Source organism: Megalobrama amblycephala, linkage group LG1 (assembly GCF_018812025.1).
Source record: "Megalobrama amblycephala isolate DHTTF-2021 linkage group LG1, ASM1881202v1, whole genome shotgun sequence".
Lineage (NCBI taxonomy): Eukaryota > Metazoa > Chordata > Actinopteri > Cypriniformes > Xenocyprididae > Megalobrama > Megalobrama amblycephala.
In genome coordinates, this window is record NC_063044.1 from 29758549 (window position 1) to 29779096 (window position 20548).

Genomic DNA, 20548 nt, shown 5'->3' on the forward strand with positions numbered 1-20548 from the left:
TCTTGCTCGCGCACCTTGGCCTTGTTGCGGCAGACTTAAAGGTCTGTCATCGCCGATACAAGAAAGTGCTATCTGCGCTAGGTAAGTTTCCAGTCGTTTAGAAACCAGCGCCATGGTTGCGTGTTGCCGGACACAGGCCAGACGAACCTCACGCAGTCCGTCTGCAAGCTGCGCCGTGCTGAGGTGGTGCGGCTGAGAGGGACAGCTGGTGGGGGAGGCAAAAGGGATGCTCAATGTTGTCTGAAGTGGTTGTCATTAACACAGCTCCTCAGGGATGGGAACCAGGTCACATTCTCTCAGTCCGCACAAAGCAGTGTGTGTGTGAGAGGGCTGGGGGTGCCGAGGGAGGGTGGCGGATGGGGACTAGGCCATGACCTCTTTATATCCATCAACATATCATTGGCCGGGTGTGCGCTGTCCAATCTGCAATGTGTCGGAATGTACTTATGTGTGCGTTTTGCCTCTCTTGCTTTTGCGGTCTCTCTGCTTGCTGTCACAATCTTTAGATCTCCTGCATCTTTTGCTCTCACTTTGTCTCTTTCTATTTCCAGCTTTCGCTTTTTCAATTTTTAATGTTTGTCTTCCTTGCATAGTGACTAATACAAATAGCTTAGCTATGTAACTAAAACAGCACAAGGGCTGGGGGTGGGGGTGCTCTGTATAATCATAAATAAAACTTTTTTTTTTTCAGTACAGGCAGGGTTATACACAGTGTCAGGGATTTTAACACTTGTACTCTGATTTCATTATGGCCTTATTTGATCCTCAATAAACACTGGGTGCATGTGAAATCGCATACTCTGTGGATGCGCTCCTTTTGGATAAGTACTTACTTTTTTTTTTTTTTTTTTAGGACAGTATGTAGACAGGAAGTGAAGTGGGAGAGATAGAGGGGGACGGGGTCGGGAAAGGTCTGCAAGCCGGGGTTGTGGCGAATTTCGACTCCCTGCCAAATTATTACCCCCTTCGTTGAAGTCGCTACCTGATTGCCTAATCCTAACCGCACCCCTAATCCTAACCCCTCCCCCACACCTAATCCTAAACCAACCAATACTAGGGGTGTAATAATTTGGTGGGGGTCAGAATTCGGCACAACACCAGGACTCGAACTCAGGTCGCTTGAAGCGCAATGACGTTATATGATGCTGTGCTGCCCACGAGGCTATCGGCATCGGCAATAAGTACTGACTTGATGACTGTTAAAAAAGTAGGCTATATTTAGTATGAATGTGTGTAGTATGAATGTATTCCGCACATACTACATTTGTCATGCTGTCATTGTTTTGTGACCTACCAGCAGTTGTGTCTCTTCACTGCCATTCACAAATGGGATAGTAAAGTGTCCATTGGATGCAAACTTCAGAATCCTAACAGAAGTTGATAGTCATCCAAGTACTTTTTGCCTACTGTTTTATGAATAATGTTTTTCACATACTGTTTTTTGCCTACTTAATAGTATGGAAGTATGCATATTCAGAGACAGCCATAGTGTGTTTCTCAGTTGGAAGGCTGCATATCTGGACTGCCACGTCACCAAGGCGGTCTCAATTTGAAGGATCTTTGGAAGGCGGCCTTTGTTTCTTTGCTTCATTTAGTATCTTTTGTAGGATGCATCAAGTGTACACTAATCAGTCACCTACAATGCTTTGCACACATTCAGTTAATATAAAGATAATTAATATAAAGTGTACTGTGACCACAGTGGCAGAATACTTAATGACGAAGACATGATTACTAGATCATTTTACTAGACCATCTGAGAGAAAATCTAGCATAGAAGCCTTAGGATTGGACAAAAAAGCTTTCCAACTGAGAAGCACCCATAGTAATGACACCACAGATCTCAGACTATTCCTCTGTCATCATCCTTTACTCTGCTAGTGTACTCTGTCGCCCTCTGCTGGTTAAAACGAGAACGTCTGGCAGTCTGTCCTCAGCTAATGCTGAGTATCCTGAGGCCACAGCAGTAATGTGGTTAAGGCAGTTCCACTCTGTTGAGTGGTGTATTCACTGTTTAGATTTTTCTAAATTAAAGGAGCAGAATTAAGGAAAGTGAATGTGGCACAAGAAAAAAGTAACAGCAATTTCAACAAGAAAGACATGCAACAATCTAATTTCAATCGATTTGACACATTTCTCCAAATGAATGTAGTTGTTCTCAAAATAATTAACACAGCAAACTAAACACTCTTACAAGTATGTTCTCCAGCTCTGTTGATTTGATGATAAATCCAGCTGTAGATACACAAATACATGAATGAAAATGTATGTTTTTTGTGTTCTTTAATTTGTGTTCAAATTTCTTTAATGACAAGTTTAGTTGTATAACAATGAGTCCCCCCCCCCCCACACACACACACAAAAATAAATAAATAAATAAAATAAAAAAGTAAATAAATAAATGTACTGCAATCAGTGAACTTTATAGATCTTGCCTCTCATTTACATCTGGCCAAAGAACCAACATCATCATCACAGCATATATATTTCATCGTGGGACAAAGCTGTGAATGCTGGATCCATCTTTGTGCCTTAACTTCTCCACAGGCCTCTTCCATCACTTGAGAAAGACTTATTTATTTGTAAGGGTTGTGAACATATACTTTCCATCTTCAAGAGGAGAATATGCTGGAAGGAACACCATCCTGAAATGTGGATGCTCAAACCACTCTTGCACCCGTGCTGAATGGTGAAATAGGAGATAGGAAAACGATGTATGTGATTTGTAATTTTCTTGAAATGAAGAAAAATTTACAATCTTTTTAGGACAATTTCAGATCACTGTGTTAACTGTTTTGAGAACAGCGTTTGGAGAAATGTGTCAAATAAATTCAGAAAAACTGTAACGCTTCCAGGCTTGAGCAAAATGATCAATTGCATTATTATTCAAAATCAGCACATCTTTAAATAAAGCTTTAAGACCGCCTAAATATTCAAGTTAATTAAAAAAAAAAACATAGACTTGGCTAATAAAAGGAGTGAAATGGATGTGGATGCTCAAACAACTCTTGCACCCGTGCTGAATGGTGAAATAGGACATTGTCTCAAACAACTACACAATTTTGCTCAATTTGATCCTGATAACCCTGTGGAAAGTGGGTTTCATTGAGGGAGTTTTAAATATTTAGAAGCGTTTCTGTGTTGTGCTTTCATTTGAAAACTGTCTATACCCTATCCTTCTACCTCTCTTCCCTCCTCTTACACCTTGCTTTCCCCTTTCTCTCTGTCCAAGTCTTCTTATATTTTATTCTCTTGCTCTTTCCACTAATACCATTAACCTCCACTCTACCTATCTCTCCTCCCTCTTCTACTCTTCCTACATTCTCAACTCTTCTCGCTTCTCCTACATCCTCAACTCTTCTTGCTTCTCCAACATCCTCAACTCTTCTTGCTTCTCATACATCCTCGGCTCTTCTTGCTTCTCATACATCCTCAACTCTTCTTGCTTCTCATACATCCTTAACTCTTCTTGTTTTTCCTACATCCTCAACTCTTCTCGATTCTCCTACATCCTCAAATCTTCTCGATTCTCCTACATCCTCAACTCTTCTTGCTTCTCCAACATCCTCAACTCTTCTTGCTTCTCCAACATCCTCAACTCTTCTTGCTTCTCCAACATCCTCAACTCTTCTTGCTTCTCCAACATCCTCAACTCTTCTTGCTTCTCATACATCCTCGGCTCTTCTTGCTTCTCATACATCCTCAACTCTTCTTGCTTCTCATACATCCTTAACTCTTCTTGTTTTTCCTACATCCTCAACTCTTCTCGATTCTCCTACATCCTCAACTCTTCTCGATTCTCCTACATCCTCAACTCTTCTTGCTTCTCCAACATCCTCGGCTCTTCTTGCTTCTCATACATCCTCAACTCTTCTTGCTTCTCATACATCCTTAACTCTTCTTGTTTTTCCTACATCCTCAACTCTTCTCGATTCTCCTACATCCTCAACTCTTCTCGATTCTCCTACATCCTCAACTCTTCTTGCTTCTCCAACATCCTCAACTATTCTTGCTTCTCCAACATCCTCAACTCTTCTTGCTTCTCCAACATCCTCAACTCTTCTTGCTTCTCCAACATCCTCAACTCTTCTTGCTTCTCATACATCCTCAACTCTTCTTGCTTCTCATACATCCTTAACTCTTCTTGTTTTTCCTACATCCTCAACTCTTCTCGATTCTCCTACATCCTCAACTCTTCTCGATTCTCCTACATCCTCAACTCTTCTTGCTTCTCCAACATCCTCGGCTCTTCTTGCTTCTCATACATCCTCAACTCTTCTTGCTTCTCATACATCCTTAACTCTTCTTGTTTTTCCTACATCCTCAACTCTTCTCGATTCTCCTACATCCTCAACTCTTCTCGATTCTCCTACATCCTCAACTCTTCTTGCTTCTCCAACATCCTCAACTCTTCTTGCTTCTCCAACATCCTCAACTCTTCTTGCTTCTCATACATTCTCGGCTCTTCTTGCTTCTCATACATCCTCAACTCTTCTTGCTTCTCATACATCCTTAACTCTTCTTGTTTTTCCTACATCCTCAACTCTTCTTGATTCTCCAACATCCTCAACTCTTCTTGATTCTCCTTTATCCTTGGCTCTTCTTGCTTCTCCTACATCTTCAACTCTTCTTTCTCCATCTCTTCTTCCAATGCCATCTATTCTTTTCCCCTTTCCCATCTCTTTCTACCTTTTCCACTGTTCCTCTCCCTCTCAATATTACCCTTCCTCTACCTCTCCAAAACCTCTCACTCTTACACCTCTTCCTTTTCCCATTCTTCTTTTTGTTGTTGTTTTTGTTGTTTGTCTTTTCCCCTTTTATAGTTTTTGTAATTAAGATAGCTGTGTAAACGATTTGGAAATGTGAATTTCCTGTTTTGTGTGTATTACTAACTCAGCAGATACTTATTTGGGGCTAAGAACATTCAAAGTACAACTGAGAATTTAACAAATAACAAAGTATTGTTTGTTGTGGTTGTAAAAATGGTGCACAGAATTTTGTGCACAATGTTTTGAGAAAACGATGTATGTGATTTGTAATTTGCTTGAAATGAAGAAAAATTTACAACCTTTTTAGGACAATTTCAGATCACTGTGTTAACTGTTTTGAGAACAGCGTTTGTAGAAATGTGTCAAATAAATTCAGAAAAACTGTAACACGCTTCCAGGCTTGACCAAATGATCAATTGCATTATTATTCAAAATCAGCACATCTTTAAATAAAGCTTTAAGACCGCCTAAATATTCAAGTTAATTCAAATAAAAAACATAGACTTGGCTAATAAAAGGAGTGAAATAGATTTTAAACAGATAAAAACATCAAAAACATCTCCATGTACGTCATTAGTACAAATGAAGGCAGCTATGTGATTATTTTTCACTTGAATATGAACATCATAAGCTTCACGATTAGCTTTGTGTACTAATGTACTGTTTGATTCCATGTAGCAATTTCTGTTTTTTTTCGTAGACAAAAATTCTGCGTAATTCACAATCACAGTAATAACTTAACCAACCTACTCTTTTAAAACATTATCTGCTTTGACAGTAACTGAGTTGTTCTGATGAATAGAGGTGTTAGCATTAATACAATGATACATGTATGTGGTTTTTTTTTGTTTGAAAATCCAAATCTGCCTCTTTTTATAATGTGTTTTAATGTGGAATACTCCTTTGAGGTATTGTATTGTGTTTGTTGCATTGAGTTGTGTCCTATTCTGCCGTAAACTGAGGGAAGTGTGAGTGTGTGCATCTCACTGCTGCCCTCTTCAGTCAGGAGAAATGGTGCGTCTGCGCAGACAGTTGCATGTCAGGCATTTGAGGATGCTCATGGTAATGTGCATGAGCGAGCCAAAGTTAAAGAGAAGGTTGTAGAAGGTGTGCACTGAAAGTCCTCCGGTCTCATCCGCGTATTTCATGGCCACAATGGGCGTGTAGAGGCTGTTGGTCAGATTCCGGAATCGAGGTTGGCTGGATTCAATCACTTTCTTGGTGCACTGGAATTTGGGTAATTAGGAAGTGAATAATAACGACAGATTTAGTGTATAAACAGACAGAAATGCATGGAGAATTAAAAAAATTTAAAGATTTAAAGGGCAGCGTAAGCAAATTAGAGCTTGCAATTGTTTTCAATGGAATGTTTTCATAGGGTTCATATGTTTGCAGTCAAATGGTGGCACATACTTTAGCGATGTCCTCAGGGGTTTGTCCCAATGCCTCAAAGATATCAATGGACGATGGAATGTATACATCCTTGAAGTATCTGACTGTGTCTGCATCTGCTCCAGGATATTCCATCTTAGCCACTTCTTGCATCATCTTTGTTTCAAACTCTGTATGCACTGGGCCTGGTTCGATCATAGACAGTCTGGGAGTACAGAGGGAATGTTACATTAGAACTGAAGCACTCTTTAATGTCAATAAGATGGACTATAAGAAGCCCGTGGACACCAAGTCTGATAAGAGGACACCAAGTCTTATAAACCAATCAATGAATCTTGAGAATAAATCTATAGTAATCGGCCTTTTTCAAGAATAAAGTTATAATTTTGACAATATTCAAATGCCTTCCCATATAGGCTGAGATATTTCCAGTATTTCTGCTGTAATTATAACAAAGCTGCTTATTTAAAGCCTTTGGTAACACTTTATAATAAGTATACAATAATATAGTACTTAAAAATCATTTGCAAACTACTAGTTTATGGTTAATTCATAGTTAGTATATTGTAGTCTCTACATTGTTAATATATTAATAGGCTATATACAAATAGTGAGTTCTTCATTGTCACTGTAATTTACAAAATAATTATTTTTTAAATTGGCTCATATGTAAAGACTTAGATAATGTTTTTATGCTTTGTTAACAACTTATTAGCTGTAAATAGTTCTCTCATGAATTAAGTAATTTAAACTATCCTTTATTAGCCATCAATTGCATTAGTATTAAGTGTATAATATACATATACAGTATATATATATATATATATATATATATATATATATATATATATATATATGTATGTGTGTCTGTGTGTGTGTGTGCTTAATGTATTTGTAAACATTTTACGTTTTACGTCAGTTTTTTTTTTTTTTTTAATACCTTCTGATGCAGAATTTTTGTAATTTGCTGAAAAACAAAATCAGTTTTAATCGTGGATCATCTCAATTTGATATTTTAAGGATATTTTCATTGTTATGGCTTTAAACCAGTCATGTCACTAGGTGGCCATCTTGAAAATGTCTTTCGGGCAGCTATTCCAGTCAGTCACCATGATTTTGCCAAGTAAGACATGTTCCTGGATCAACATATTTTGTTGATACTGGAACAACATTCCTATCCGAAAATGTAGTCCTAACCTTTTGCCAACCCCTAAACCTAACATATCTTATCCCTAAAATCAGAGGGAAATGATAGTTGAATAACACTGTTGTAGAAGCACCTAACCCAGGTTGTAAGCCTAAACTTGAAATAAATGGTAAACTTGTCCCTCACATCTGACTGGTTGATTGGAATGTTGTTCCAGGATCAACAAATATGTTGATCCGGGAACATGTTGTACTTGGTGAAATCACATTCACCATTTCGGTCATGCAAGTACAGCCCCTAACTCTCTCATAAATTTTGTTTCTAAACACTCAAATCATGACAAAAAAACTTCATTTTTCAGGCTGAACCAGCCAATGTGCATGACGCAGTCATGAGGCCAATTCACACTGCACCGACAGACGGCAACAGACACTTTGTCAGGTTTTGTCAGATCAGTGTGTTACTCAAGTCTCTTGGCGTCTGTTGGAGTTTGTTTTCGCCAACTGAACATGCTGAATCAGATTTAGAATGTCTGAGAATTGATGTGCTGTGATCTGGTGACTGTCAGCATTGGCCTGCATCTGTCAGTGCAGTGTGAATTGGCCTATAAGCGTGCGTCTCAGAACACTGACTGTTTCTACAGCAACTAGAACTTCTAAAGGCAGCTGACACAATGACTTTACCAACTGGCGATTGGCTCTTTTATTTAGAAGGCGGGAGTTATTCTGCCTTATTGCATGTTGCACTTTCTCCCATTGATAGTATTATGAGTGTATCGTCTTTGTTTATCTAAAGTCTTTTTTCTTGCAGAACATTTAGACTTTAGATGTGAATAGGCCCCTTAAAGGGTTAGTTCACCCAAAAATGAAATTTCTGTCATTAATTACTCACCCTCATGTTGTTCCACACCCGTAAGACCTTCGTTCATCTTCGGAACACAAATTAAGATCTTTTTGATGAAGTCTGAGAGCTTTCTGTCTCTCCATAAATATCCAATCCAACTACCACTCCAAGGTGCGGAAAGGTAGGAAAAAGACATCATTAAAGTACTCCATGTGACCCAAGTGGCTTAAACTCAATTATATGAAGCAACGTGAGTGCTTTGTTTTCGCAAAAAAAATAATTTACCACTTTATTGACGCATGCGTCGTGATGCTCTCGTGAACACTCGCTCATGTGCGTTGACGAGCGAGTCTGAAAACAACACGCATGAGTCGTGAAGCTCTCGTGAACACTCGCGCATGCGCGTTGACGTGCGAGTCTGAAAACAACACGCATGCGTCGTGAAGCTCTCATTAACACTCGCACATGCGCGTTGACGTGCGAGTCTGAAAACAACACGCATGCGTCGTGAAGCTCTCGTGAACACTCGCTCATGCACGTTGACGAGCGAGTCTGAAAACAACACGCATGAGTCGTGAAGCTCTCGTGAACACTCGCTCATGCGCGTTGACGAGGGAGTCTGAAAACAACACGCATGCGTCGTGAAGCTCTCATTAACACTCGCTCATGCGCGTTGACGAGGGAGTCTGAAAACAACACGCATGCGTCGTGAAGCTCTCGTGAACACTCGCTCATGCACGTTGACGAGCGAGTCTGAAAACAACACGCATGAGTCGTGAAGCTCTCGTGAACACTCGCTCATGCGCGTTGACGTGCGAGTCTGAAAACAACACGCATGCGTCGTGAAGCTCTCGTGAACACTCGCTCATGCACGTTGACGTGCGAGTCTGAAAACAACACGCATGCGTCGTGAAGCTCTCATTAACACTCGCACATGCGCGTTGACGTGCGAGTCTGAAAACAACACGCATGCGTCGTGAAGCTCTCGTGAACACTCGCACATGCGCGTTGACGTGCGAGTCTGAAAACAACACGCATGCGTCGTGAAGCTCTCGTGAACACTCGCTCATGCGCGTTGACGAGGGAGTCTGAAAACAACACGCATGCGTCGTGAAGCTCTCATTAACACTCGCTCATGCGCGTTGACGAGGGAGTCTGAAAACAACACGCATGCGTCGTGAAGCTCTCATTAACACTCGCTCATGCGCGTTGACGTGCGAGTCTGAAAACAACACGCATGCGTCGTGAAGCTCTCGTGAACACTCGCTCATGCACGTTGACGAGCGAGTCTGAAAACAACACGCATGAGTCGTGAAGCTCTCGTGAACACTCGCTCATGCACGTTGACGTGCGAGTCTGAAAACAACACGCATGCGTCGTGAAGCTCTCCTTAACACTCGCACATGCGCGTTGACGTGCGAGTCTGAAAACAACACGCATGCGTCGTGAAGCTCTCATGAACACTCGCGCATGCGTGTTGACACGCGAGTCTGAAAACACGCATGCGTCGTGAAGCTCTCGTGAACACTCGCTCATGCGTGTTGACACACGAGTCTGAAAACAACACGCATGCGTCGTGAAGCTCTCATGAACACTCGCGCATGCGTGTTGACACGCGAGTCTGAAAACAACACGCATGCGTCGTGAAGCTCTTGTGAACACTCGCTCATGCACGTTGACGTGCGAGTCTGAAAACAACACGCATGCGTCGTGAAGCTCTCATTAACACTCGCACATGCGCGTTGACGTGCGAGTCTGAAAACAACACGCATGCGTCGTGAAGCTCTCGTGAACACTCGCTCATGCGCGTTGACGTGCGAGTCTGAAAACAACACGCATGCGTCGTGAAGCTCTCATTAACACTCGCACATGCGCGTTGACGTGCGAGTCTGAAAACAACACGCATGCGTCGTGAAGCTCTCGTGAACACTCGCTCATGCGCGTTGACGTGCGAGTCTGAAAACAACACGCATGCGTCGTGAAGCTCTCATGAACACTCGCGCATGCGTGTTGACACGCGAGTCTGAAAACACGCATGCGTCGTGAAGCTCTCGTGAACACTCGCTCATGCACGTTGACGTGCGAGTCTGAAAACAACACGCATGCGTCGTGAAGCTCTCGTGAACACTCGCTCATGCGCGTTGACGTGCGAGTCTGAAAACAACACGCATGCGTCGTGAAGCTCTCGTGAACACTCGCTCATGCACGTTGACGTGCGAGTCTGAAAACAACACGCATGCGTCGTGAAGCTCTCATTAACACTCGCACATGCGCGTTGACGTGCGAGTCTGAAAACAACACGCATGCGTCGTGAAGCTCTCGTGAACACTCGCGCATGCGTGTTGACACGCGAGTCTGAAAACAACACGCATGCGTCGTGAAGCTCTCGTGAACACTCGCTCATGCGCGTTGACGTGCGAGTCTGAAAACAACACGCATGCGTCGTGAAGCTCTCATGAACACTCGCGCATGCGTGTTGACACGCGAGTCTGAAAACACGCATGCGTCGTGAAGCTCTCGTGAACACTCGCTCATGCACGTTGACGTGCGAGTCTGAAAACAACACGCATGCGTCGTGAAGCTCTCGTGAACACTCGCTCATGCGCGTTGACGTGCGAGTCTGAAAACAACACACATGCGTCGTGAAGCTCTCGTGAACACTCGCTCATGCACGTTGACGTGCGAGTCTGAAAACAACACGCATGCGTCGTGAAGCTCTCATTAACACTCGCACATGCGCGTTGACGTGCGAGTCTGAAAACAACACGCATGCGTCGTGAAGCTCTCATGAACACTCGCGCATGCGTGTTGACACGCGAGTCTGAAAACACGCATGCGTCGTGAAGCTCTCGTGAACACTCGCTCATGCGTGTTGACACGCGAGTCTGAAAACAACACGCATGGAGTCCTTTAATAATGTCTTTTTCCTACCTTTCCACACCTTGAAGTGGTAGTTGCGTTGGATCTCTATGGAGAGACAGAAAGCTCTCAGACTTCATCAAAAATATCTTAATTTGTGTTCCGAAGATGAACGAAGATCTTAAGGATGTGGAACGACATGAGGGTGAGTAATTAATGACAGAAATGTCTTTTTTTGGTGAACTAACCCTTTATTCATATGACTTCAAATCACTTACTTCACATTAAACTTCAGCAGCTGCACAGCCATACTCTCACAGAAGCCCTCGATGGCGAACTTAGAGGCCGTGTAGACATCATTGAATACCACACCTGCAGATGAGTTCAATAGAGATATATTCAGTGATAATGTCATTGTTCTGCTGCCCAAACCATGTGTTGCATTTCTGTCTATCATAATGCTCTACAGCTAAGTGAATAGCTCTATTGTTCATCTGACTGTCAAGCATTCAGCTGTGTGACACAGAAGGGTTCAGTCAGGCCTCTAAAGCCTGGTGTGTCCTTCCTACCCTGCAGGCCCATTACGCTGCTCATGATGATAATGTGGCCAGCTCGCCTCTTCTTCATGTCTGGCATGACCTCTTTTATCATGCGCACAGTTCCGAAGAAGTTGGTCTCAAACACTTTCTTCATCTCATCCATACTGATGCTCTCCACAGGGCCCAGCAAACCCACACCTGCATTATTAACTGGAAAATCAGACAGGAAACACGGGTGGTTATGGCTTGACTGTTTCCTGAGGCACTAGGCTAATATTGATCTATTGTGAGCAGCAATTTTCATTCGACATCTGCTTATTCTAGTTTCTAGCAATCTCATGTAGTATCTGTAGTATCTATTTGTATCGCTGCTAAAACAGGCAAGAAAAAATCTGTTCAGTTTCTATAATGCCAATTCAAGCTTAAACCAAATCCTATTAAAGTTAATGCGTCTCAAAGTAGGATTTGATGCATGTGTGTGGGGTTTTTTTTAGTAATCATGTGACACGTTTATACAACAAGTGTTTTGTTAAGAACAACAACAGGTAGTGAACCCTTGTGAAAAAGAAGTGCACTTAATTGTATTGAATGTGAATTTGTAGTGTACTTCAAATCTTAAATATATAAGTATATAATATATATCTTTAATATATATAAAAACTGCAATTGCAGCTAATATATTAATGAAATAAAAGGCCATTTAAGTGCACTTAAGGAACACACTTTCATGACTGTTTCTTAACACAATGCACACTTTTAAAAAGTGCACTTTATAAAAAATGTCAAGTATTACTTTAAAGTACATGTTTTAATGATCTTTTGTTGTGCTTTAAAGAAGTATACTTATTTTGATGTGTTGACTAACATACTAAAAGCACATATAAAGTACATAATTAGAGTTTTAACTGTTGTGTATTATTCAATATTACTTTTAAAGTTAATATATTGTAGTTAAATCTACTAATTGATAATTACAAATGTGTCATTACAAAAATATTTAAATACATGACATTTTCCCATGGTTTAACAGACCGCTTAAGCTAGTCCCAGACTAAAATGCATGTTTGGGCTGTTTTAACTGAGAGCAACTTGCACTGATATATCTTAAAATATGTCAGTGCCATTGTTTTGTGTTTAAGATGCACACCAATAATGTTTTTTTTTCTAGGGTACATTTATAAAAGCTACTTAAAAGCCCTAATTGAACTAATCCTGGCTTAGTCTAAGCCCTGTCTGTGTAACCGGGCCTTAAGGTCCAATAGAAATGACATTAAAGTATATTTTAGTTACTGCTTGGTTGTACATTCAGCAGTACATTTGAATCGTATTTCAATGACAATAGAAGTATAAATTACCAGACGTCCTACTGAAGTGCTTCCAAAAAGCACTCTAAAGTTCAGCTAAATGCTTATAATATAAATTTAAGCTATAATACATTTCCATGTAATTGCAGCTAACATGTGCCCAAAATATTACTTTAAGTTTGCACTTAAAGGGATAGTTCACCCAAAAATGAAAATTATCCTATAATTTACTCATCCTCAAGCCATTCTAGGTGTAAAGGACTTTCTTCTTTCAGACAAACATAATCAGAGATATATTAAAAAATGTTCTGGCTCTTCCAAGCTTTATAATGGGAGTGAATGTGATTTTTAAGTCGTGACCTCTGACCCGACGCATGACATATTGACGAACATGACAGCGCAGAGGATAGAGCAAAACAAAACACCGGTCACGAATTAGAAGTCTAAAATGAGAAATGTCGGAGGATTTTGAAATAAGAGAAAAGGAGCTTGAGTTTGTTGCCCAGCCATATTTGTTTGAACAGTGAGAGGTGTCTACTCTTACCTAAGTTTACGCTACTCATACGTCATACGTCGGGTCAGAGGTCACTCTTTTGCTGGAAGTCGACTAGCCTACAGCCATTGCCGGAAGCCAGTGATTATAGTTTATAAACAGGGGGGCACATAAGTGGTGTGCATACATGACCAAAATCAAAAAAGGAGCTGGGTAAATAAATTTAGACCGCTCATTTGCGTACCGACATGGTTGACAGCTGTTAATACACAATCACTGTTTTAGATCGACTAACTTCCATTTTTCCATAATTTAAAATAACTAAATGCATAAATCTGCAAAACACAAAGCTGTGAGTGACATTCACTGACACGCTTCACTTGGCAGAGCTAAAAGGGGCAGTGCATTCTTCCTGGCAACCCGCCAAAATAAAAGCTCACTGATTTTAGGTTTGAAAATGTTGAAAAATTCATATAAAAGAAAAAAAAAAAGAAAATGTAAATATCAGCATTGTATTTTAAGTGTACTATAAAATAATTGTATTTTTATTTATTTTTATTTTAAAATATAATATTTTTTACTATTTTGTTTATTATTTTATTTTAAAAAACGAACTAACTAAATTAAGTGCAATAATGCTATTATTAATTATTTTATTTTTTATAGTTATATTTAATGGGTCACACTTTGTGCAGTGTGAGCACCAACCCGGATCTCCAGGTGCTCTCATGAGAACCAGAGTGAACAACTTATGTGCACCCCTGTTTATAAAGTTATAAATATGGATATTTTTTCTCACAAAAACACATGCAGCCTTTATTAACCGCTTGGAGCCGTATGGATTTTTTTTGATGGATGGATGCACTTTTTTGGGCTTCAGAATCTAAGGTACTGTACCATTCACTCCCATTAAAAAGCTGGGAAGCACCAGGATGTTATTTTTTAAATAACACCGATTGTGTTCGGCTAATAGAAGAATATCATATACACCTAGGATGGCTTGAGGGTGAGTAAATTATGGGATCATTTTCATTTTTGGTTGATCTAACCCTTTAAGTATATTCTTTTACAGTATATTATTTCCACTCATTTTAAAAGTGTACTTCTACTTGCACATTTCCAGTAGTCTTTTCACTCTTTTCACAAGTCCAAATCTGATCCTGCTGCATATATATTTGAAAAGCCCATCTAAAAAAATGGATTTCCCCTGCAGTGTGAACAAAGCAAATGAGGTCAAAGGCATCCTGCACTCACTGAGAACGTCGATGTGGCGGTCCTTTACACTGTCAATACATTGCCTGACTGAGTCATCACTGCACACATCCAACGGCAGCAGTGTCAAGGTCTTGCCGTATGCATCACCCGCTGCTTCCACCAGCCGGTCCTTCTTTTTCAGGTCTCTCATAGTGGCAATAACTTCAAGACAAGTTAGAGAAAATAAGCATATCATCAACAAACTGTCAGTAATTACTCAAAAATGCAAGCTTAATATCTACAAGGGGTCCCACTAGATGCTTTGTCCTGAAATCAGCGCAGAAGATTGCAGTTTGAATGAATTTTGCCCCCTTTATGTTTTTTAGCACTGATATATGCTGACCCAAACAAATCACTCAGTGTTGCTTAATTAAACTCTGGCTGAAAGATAAGCTGAAGAGATTAACATTTAAATGCACTTTGCACTTTGAACACATGTGGGACACTGACCTAAATCAAGCGCCCATCCCAGATTTAATAATAAGCTGAATATTTTTCATCTGTAACTCGTGTTGTTGCATTTGGAGTAATCAGCTTTATCCTTATGAAAACATTAGAAATCCAGTTCACTCTGTGATGTCAGTGATCAGCTGTGCTGGCATGTTCTACATGAGAAGCAAAGCTATTTTTTTTTACCATCTTTCCATATTTAAGGTCGATATTTAAATTTGTGCAGCATGATTCACTGTTCCTCGTGGGTGTAAGTTGGATAAAAGTGTCTGCTTAATGAATACATACAATATTCAACTTGAACTTCAGTGTTTACAACATAGGTTTACTCTTCATTTTTGACGATGAAAGACATTATTTTTCTCTGTAGCACACATTGAGTACATTGAGTACATTGAGATTTGACTTGCTGATCAAGTCAAAATTGAAAGATGAGGAGCCTCAGCAGCTTGTTTAAGCGTCATTCATTTGTCAAATTATTGTAGTCTATCAACAGACAGCATCTATGATCAGTCACAGCCCAGCTGCTGTTGAAAAGTGCCAGTGAACATGCGGAAACCGTAGTGCATCTGTAAGGTGATGATGGAGAGACACAGCTGCTGGGAAATCTGCATTCCTGTCTTCTCAGACTAGATTTCACTTGTATACATTAAGCATAAGCTGTACTTGATGAGAGAAGAACTTAATTCTTACGACACACAAGGCCTGTATGGCCAAACTAGGCCACAACATAAATGTGTTTGAGAGAACACATTTATGTGTTCTGCCACACAACTGCCTCATTGTTAAAGCTGTTGTTTTAAGACTCGAGGCAGATTAAGCATTCTTGAATGAGCCACTCTCACTTGTAATTGGATTTTTTTTTTTTTTTTTGGCTTCTTTGAAGTTGGCATATATCACTGCTTCTCATTATAACCAGAACCAATGAAAAGGATTTTGTTGTTGTTTTTTCATTCTTTCCGAAAAATCCATTGTTGCAATGCTCTCAGAATGGGAACAAAGTTCAAATGGAATTCATTTAAAAGATGAAAAAGAATGAAAGATATTTTGTGGATGGAGAAGTTCCTATTATGACGGTTTCATTTTAACATCTCCATTTCAACTTTCTTAAAAGCATCCGTTTCATATAGGAAAATAATGGGCCTGACTGTAGCGTTGCTGCAGGAGGTCCACCAATCTCAAGATAGTTAAAAATGTGTTAAAGTCACAATATAAATTTAACCAAATCTAAAGAAGTGAAAAGTTTCGTCTTGCCCACATTAAATGTATTAAAGGGTTAGTTCACCCAAAAAATGAAAATTCTGTCATTAATTACTCACCCTCATGTCGTTCCAAACCCGTAAGACCTTTGTTCATCTTCAGAACACAAATTAAGATATTTTTGATGAAATCCGATGGCTCAGTGAGGCCTCTATTGCCAGCAAGATAATTAAGACTTTCGGATGCCCAGAAAGCTACTAAAGACATATTTAAAATATTGTTATGCAGCGACAAGAATATGTTTTGAGCTTCAAAAAAACAAAATAATGACTTTATTCAACAATATCTAGTGATGGGTGATTTCAAAACACTGCTTCATGAAGCTTCGAAGCTTTACAAATCTTTTGTTTCGAATCAGTGGTTCACAGCGCCAAAATCACATGATTTCAGTAAACGAGGCTTCGTTACGTCATAAGTGTTTCGAAATTACAATAGTATATGTGACTTTGGCAGTTTTTTATACACGCTCTGAACCACTGATTCGAAACAAAAGGTTCGTAAAGCTTTGAAGCGTTTTGAAATCGCCCATCACTAGATATTGTTGAAAAGTCATTATTTTGTTTTTTTTGGCACACAAAAAGTATTCTCGTTGCTTCATAACATTAAGGTTGAACCACTGTAGTCACATGAACTGTTTTAAATATGTCTTTAGTAGCTTTCTGGGCATTGAAAGTGTTCATTGTAGTGATGGGAATTTTTGCGGACATGCTGGCTCGAAAATAAGTGAAATACGTTTTTTCTAGTCGACTAGTAGTTGTTCAGACATTTCAAGCTTTCTATAGATATATTTCTCATGTCTGTGAGGCAAGCAGCCGCTGAGTTTCGGTTCATTTAGACGCGCTTCAGTTCACATGCAAGCGATCGCGCCGGCGCCTCCATTATATCGTCTGCTATATTTGCTTATTATTTATTAAATCTAGGCAATTGGTTGATGAAACATTGATTAAAATTAAGATACAATTTTTATAAAACGAAAATCACTTTAATGAAAGGCTTTCTACAAAACAAAACTTAAATGAAGTGGTCAAAATCATGTCTGACCCACTACATGTCTCCCGATATATCGCGCTTCTTATGATGCATCTTGCTCATGCATCTTACTAATGCTGTTCACTTTTCATAATCAAATAGATAAATTTAAAACATAACACAGGCCCTTTTAAACATAAATATGAAACTACGTTTTCTTTAATGGCTACCAACATGTATAGTAGGCCTACAGTACAGAGAAATTTCATGTCATGACCAAGAGCGGATCATGAGTCACAAATCGGATCAAGCATAATTTATTTTTATATTTAATATTGGGGGCATCCAAGTTATTTTTAATTTTTTTTTAAAAATAACACAATAGTTACTTTCCCTGGTAATTAGTTACTTTTATAATGATGTAACTCAGTTACTATTTGTGAGAAGTAACTACTATAACTAATTACTTTTTTAAAGTAACATGCCCAACACTGGTTAATTATCTTGCTGTCAACAGAGGCCTCACTGAGCCATCGGATTTCATCAAAAATATCTCAATTTGTGTTCCTAAGATGAACAAAGGTCATACGGGTGTGGAACGACATGAGGGTGAGTAATTAATATCAGAAATTTCATTTTTGGGTGAAGTTACCCTTTAAAATGTAATGTAGAAGTACTACATAACTCTACATCAGTACATTTACAGTAAGCATCATAAAAAGGTATGTTACATTGGTAGCACTTTATTTTACAGTCCTTTTTTTTGCAATAACTGGGTAATAACTAGTTCTGAACCTATCTTAACCCATGTAGCTACCTAATATTATTCAGTACTTTATTGGTAAGTACACTGTAAGTACAATGAAAGTGCAACCAATACATTAAAGGGTTAGTTCACCCAAAAATAAAAATTCTGTCATTATTTACTCACGCTCAAGTTGTTCCAAACCTGTATGAATTAATTTGTTCTGCTGAAGAACCAAACAGTTGATGGACCACATTGACTTGGAAGTCAATGTGGTCCATCAACTGTTTGGTTACCCCATATTCTTCAAAATATCTTCTATTGTGTTCAGCAGACGAAAGACATTCATACATACGGGTCATGATGAGAGAATTTTCATTCAGGCCAGGCTTCATCTCTTAATCCACCAAGGGTCTGAAAAAGGTTGAAGACCCCTGGTGTAAACCATTTGATTGACATTAATGAGTCTCTGGATGTAGCTGAGTAGGAGATAACAAATGTCCAATGGTTTTGCCCTGCTCAGAGTGCAGATGAAGTCTTCAGACGACCCTCGCTTTAGAGCCCTCACTTGTACAGGTCTCAAACTTTGTCCCTCTCCCAACACTCATTCCAGTGTGTGAACTATGGGCGCATTAGACACGGCACTAAACCAGGGCAGCGGTCTACAATTCACAGCCATAAAGGGAGCTTTGTACTGGAGAAGTCACTTGAAAGAGAACTGGCAGTCTCTTTATGATCTCCGCCTGGCAAGCGGTATCCTCGCGGAGCCGTACCCTGGAAACTGCGCTTTCACATGATAATAAAGAGCCTTTGGGTTCAACTAGAGAAAAGTGAATGTATAATCTTGAAGAGAAAAACTAATGCGTAAATGTACAGCGTGTTATGTAATGAAAATATCCACCAGCTGCGTTACAAAATAAGACATGTAGGCTACCGACTAACTCCAAACTGACTTGTAATACCTACAACTTTTAAAATATGCTTAAACACAAAGCAAAACGTTATACAGACGTTTGAACGCCGAAGGAATTATAACGCAAATGAGCGCGTTTACCATGGTAACGCTTCTGTTCGTCTCTGGCCAGCAGCACGGCGATCCGCAGTCCGATCCCGGAGGAGCAGCCGGTGATCAGCACCACTTTCTGCGCGCAGCCACTCGCCATGGCAACTCCTGTCAGTCTCAGCTGCGAGCTGGATCAGAGCACTTTAAAAAACTTAAAGCGGATAATGCAACTCGGCGCTCATGTGAGCGGGTTATGCAGTCACATGGCAGGCAGAATCGATTAGTTAAAGAAGGACGCAAACATGCGTGCTTACTTACGTTAGCATCAGCGTTTACTGTACTGCTTTGAAAAACAAACAGATTAACGCAGTTGTGGGTGCAAAGGGGAGAGGTGTGTGTGTGTGTGTTTGGGGAGGGGACGGGGGTCTAGGGCGAGGAATAATAAATAAAGTTAATCAACAAACTATTACAAGTTAACAATTTTAATTAAATTAAAAGTTAATTACTTCAAAGCGTCAGCCATCAGTGCCTTGAGTGAGCATGATTTTAAAAGCATGCAGTGATTGTACAACATATAGGCCTGTAGCCTTTATATTATATTATATTATATTATATTATTCAGCGAACCTACATAAGGTTTGGAAAGTGAGTGGAGGGATAGCTATATTATAGTATTCATATTATTTTAGTTTGTTATTTATGGTAGCCTATGTGAGTTTGGTTTTGCTTTGCCATCCTCTAGTAAATGGTAGGCTATCTTTGTACTAGTGATTATTCAGTTTTTGAAGCCTTTTAGTTTTTGGATTTGCACTCTAGTTCTCCATTTTGTTTCCAAGTTTTATTTTATTTTTTAATATTATCTAATAGGCTAGCTAGTTAATAGCCTACATATGACCATAAGCATTTTCCACACTCAGTAAGCTGCTTAGGAATTACATTAGTCTGTACTGCCACCTGCTGGTAAAACTCGATACAAGACTCTAAATTTAGTTTTTAATATATTTTAGACTTTTAAAGACGACTAGAAATTGTTGGCCTTGATGGAAATGATGCCACAACTTAGGGACATAGTTAAAAAAATAGATAGATAGATAGACAGACAAACAGATAGATGATAGATAGATAGATAGATAGATAGATAGATAGATAGATAGATAGATAGATAGATAGATAGATAGATAGATAGATAGATAGATAGATAGATAGATAGAATTGTGCTAGGAAACTCGATTTTTAGAGAAGCTAGAAAATGTGAATCATGCTTGCCTGTGTAAAACTTGCCACCATGATGCAAAGATGCTCTGGATGGTTGTCAAGGGGTTGCTATGCTGTTGTGAATGTGTTCTGTATGGTTACGGGCGCTGTGAGGTGATTGCTATGGGGTTCTGTGTTGTTGTTGTTGTTACTGTAGATGTTTGCTTACTGGCTAAAGTCAAACAAGCTCAGTCACCCCATGTTTTAAATTCTGATCCTAGACTGTCCTTCAGGGTAAGTCTATGCATCAGTTATGTTTTTTTTTTG

General features: G+C 39.6%; 1 protein-coding gene across 3 annotated transcripts; it reads right to left on the bottom strand.

Annotated features, from left to right (window-relative positions):
• Window positions 1–5281: 5281 nt before the first annotated feature.
• rdh8a (retinol dehydrogenase 8a) lies at window positions 5282–19389 on the bottom strand. 3 transcript variants are annotated; one of them, XM_048188769.1, is made up of 7 exons: window positions 19079–19389; window positions 14601–14762; window positions 11580–11759; window positions 11289–11382; window positions 11083–11118; window positions 6183–6366; window positions 5282–5995 (listed from the first exon to the last, which is right to left on the bottom strand). In XM_048188769.1, the coding sequence occupies exons 1-7, from the start codon at window positions 19185–19187 to the stop codon at window positions 5768–5770; spliced, it is 993 nt and encodes a 330-aa protein (XP_048044726.1). In that variant the 5' UTR covers window positions 19188–19389; the 3' UTR covers window positions 5282–5767. The 3 variants fall into 3 exon arrangements, with proteins under 3 accessions (XP_048044726.1, XP_048044743.1, XP_048044735.1); XM_048188786.1 differs by lacking the exon at window positions 19079–19389 and adding an exon at window positions 18380–18956; XM_048188778.1 differs by lacking the exon at window positions 11083–11118 and having other exon boundaries at window positions 19079–19387.
• Between the last annotated feature and the right edge of the window lie 1159 nt (window positions 19390–20548).

Excerpts from the sequence above, each read along its gene's own strand:
- rdh8a (XM_048188769.1), bottom strand. The coding sequence starts at position 19,187 with ATGGCGAGTGGCTGCGCGCAGAAAGTGGTGCTGATCACCGGCTGCTCC. Across the intron at positions 11,760-14,600 it reads CCGCCACATCGACGTTCTCA|TTAATAATGCAGGTGTGGGT; the intron begins GTGAGTGCAGGA and ends CTGATTTTCCAG. Across the intron at positions 6,367-11,082 it reads CCACTTCAAGGTGTGGAAAG|ACTGTCTATGATCGAACCAG; the intron begins GTAGGAAAAAGA and ends CTGTACTCCCAG.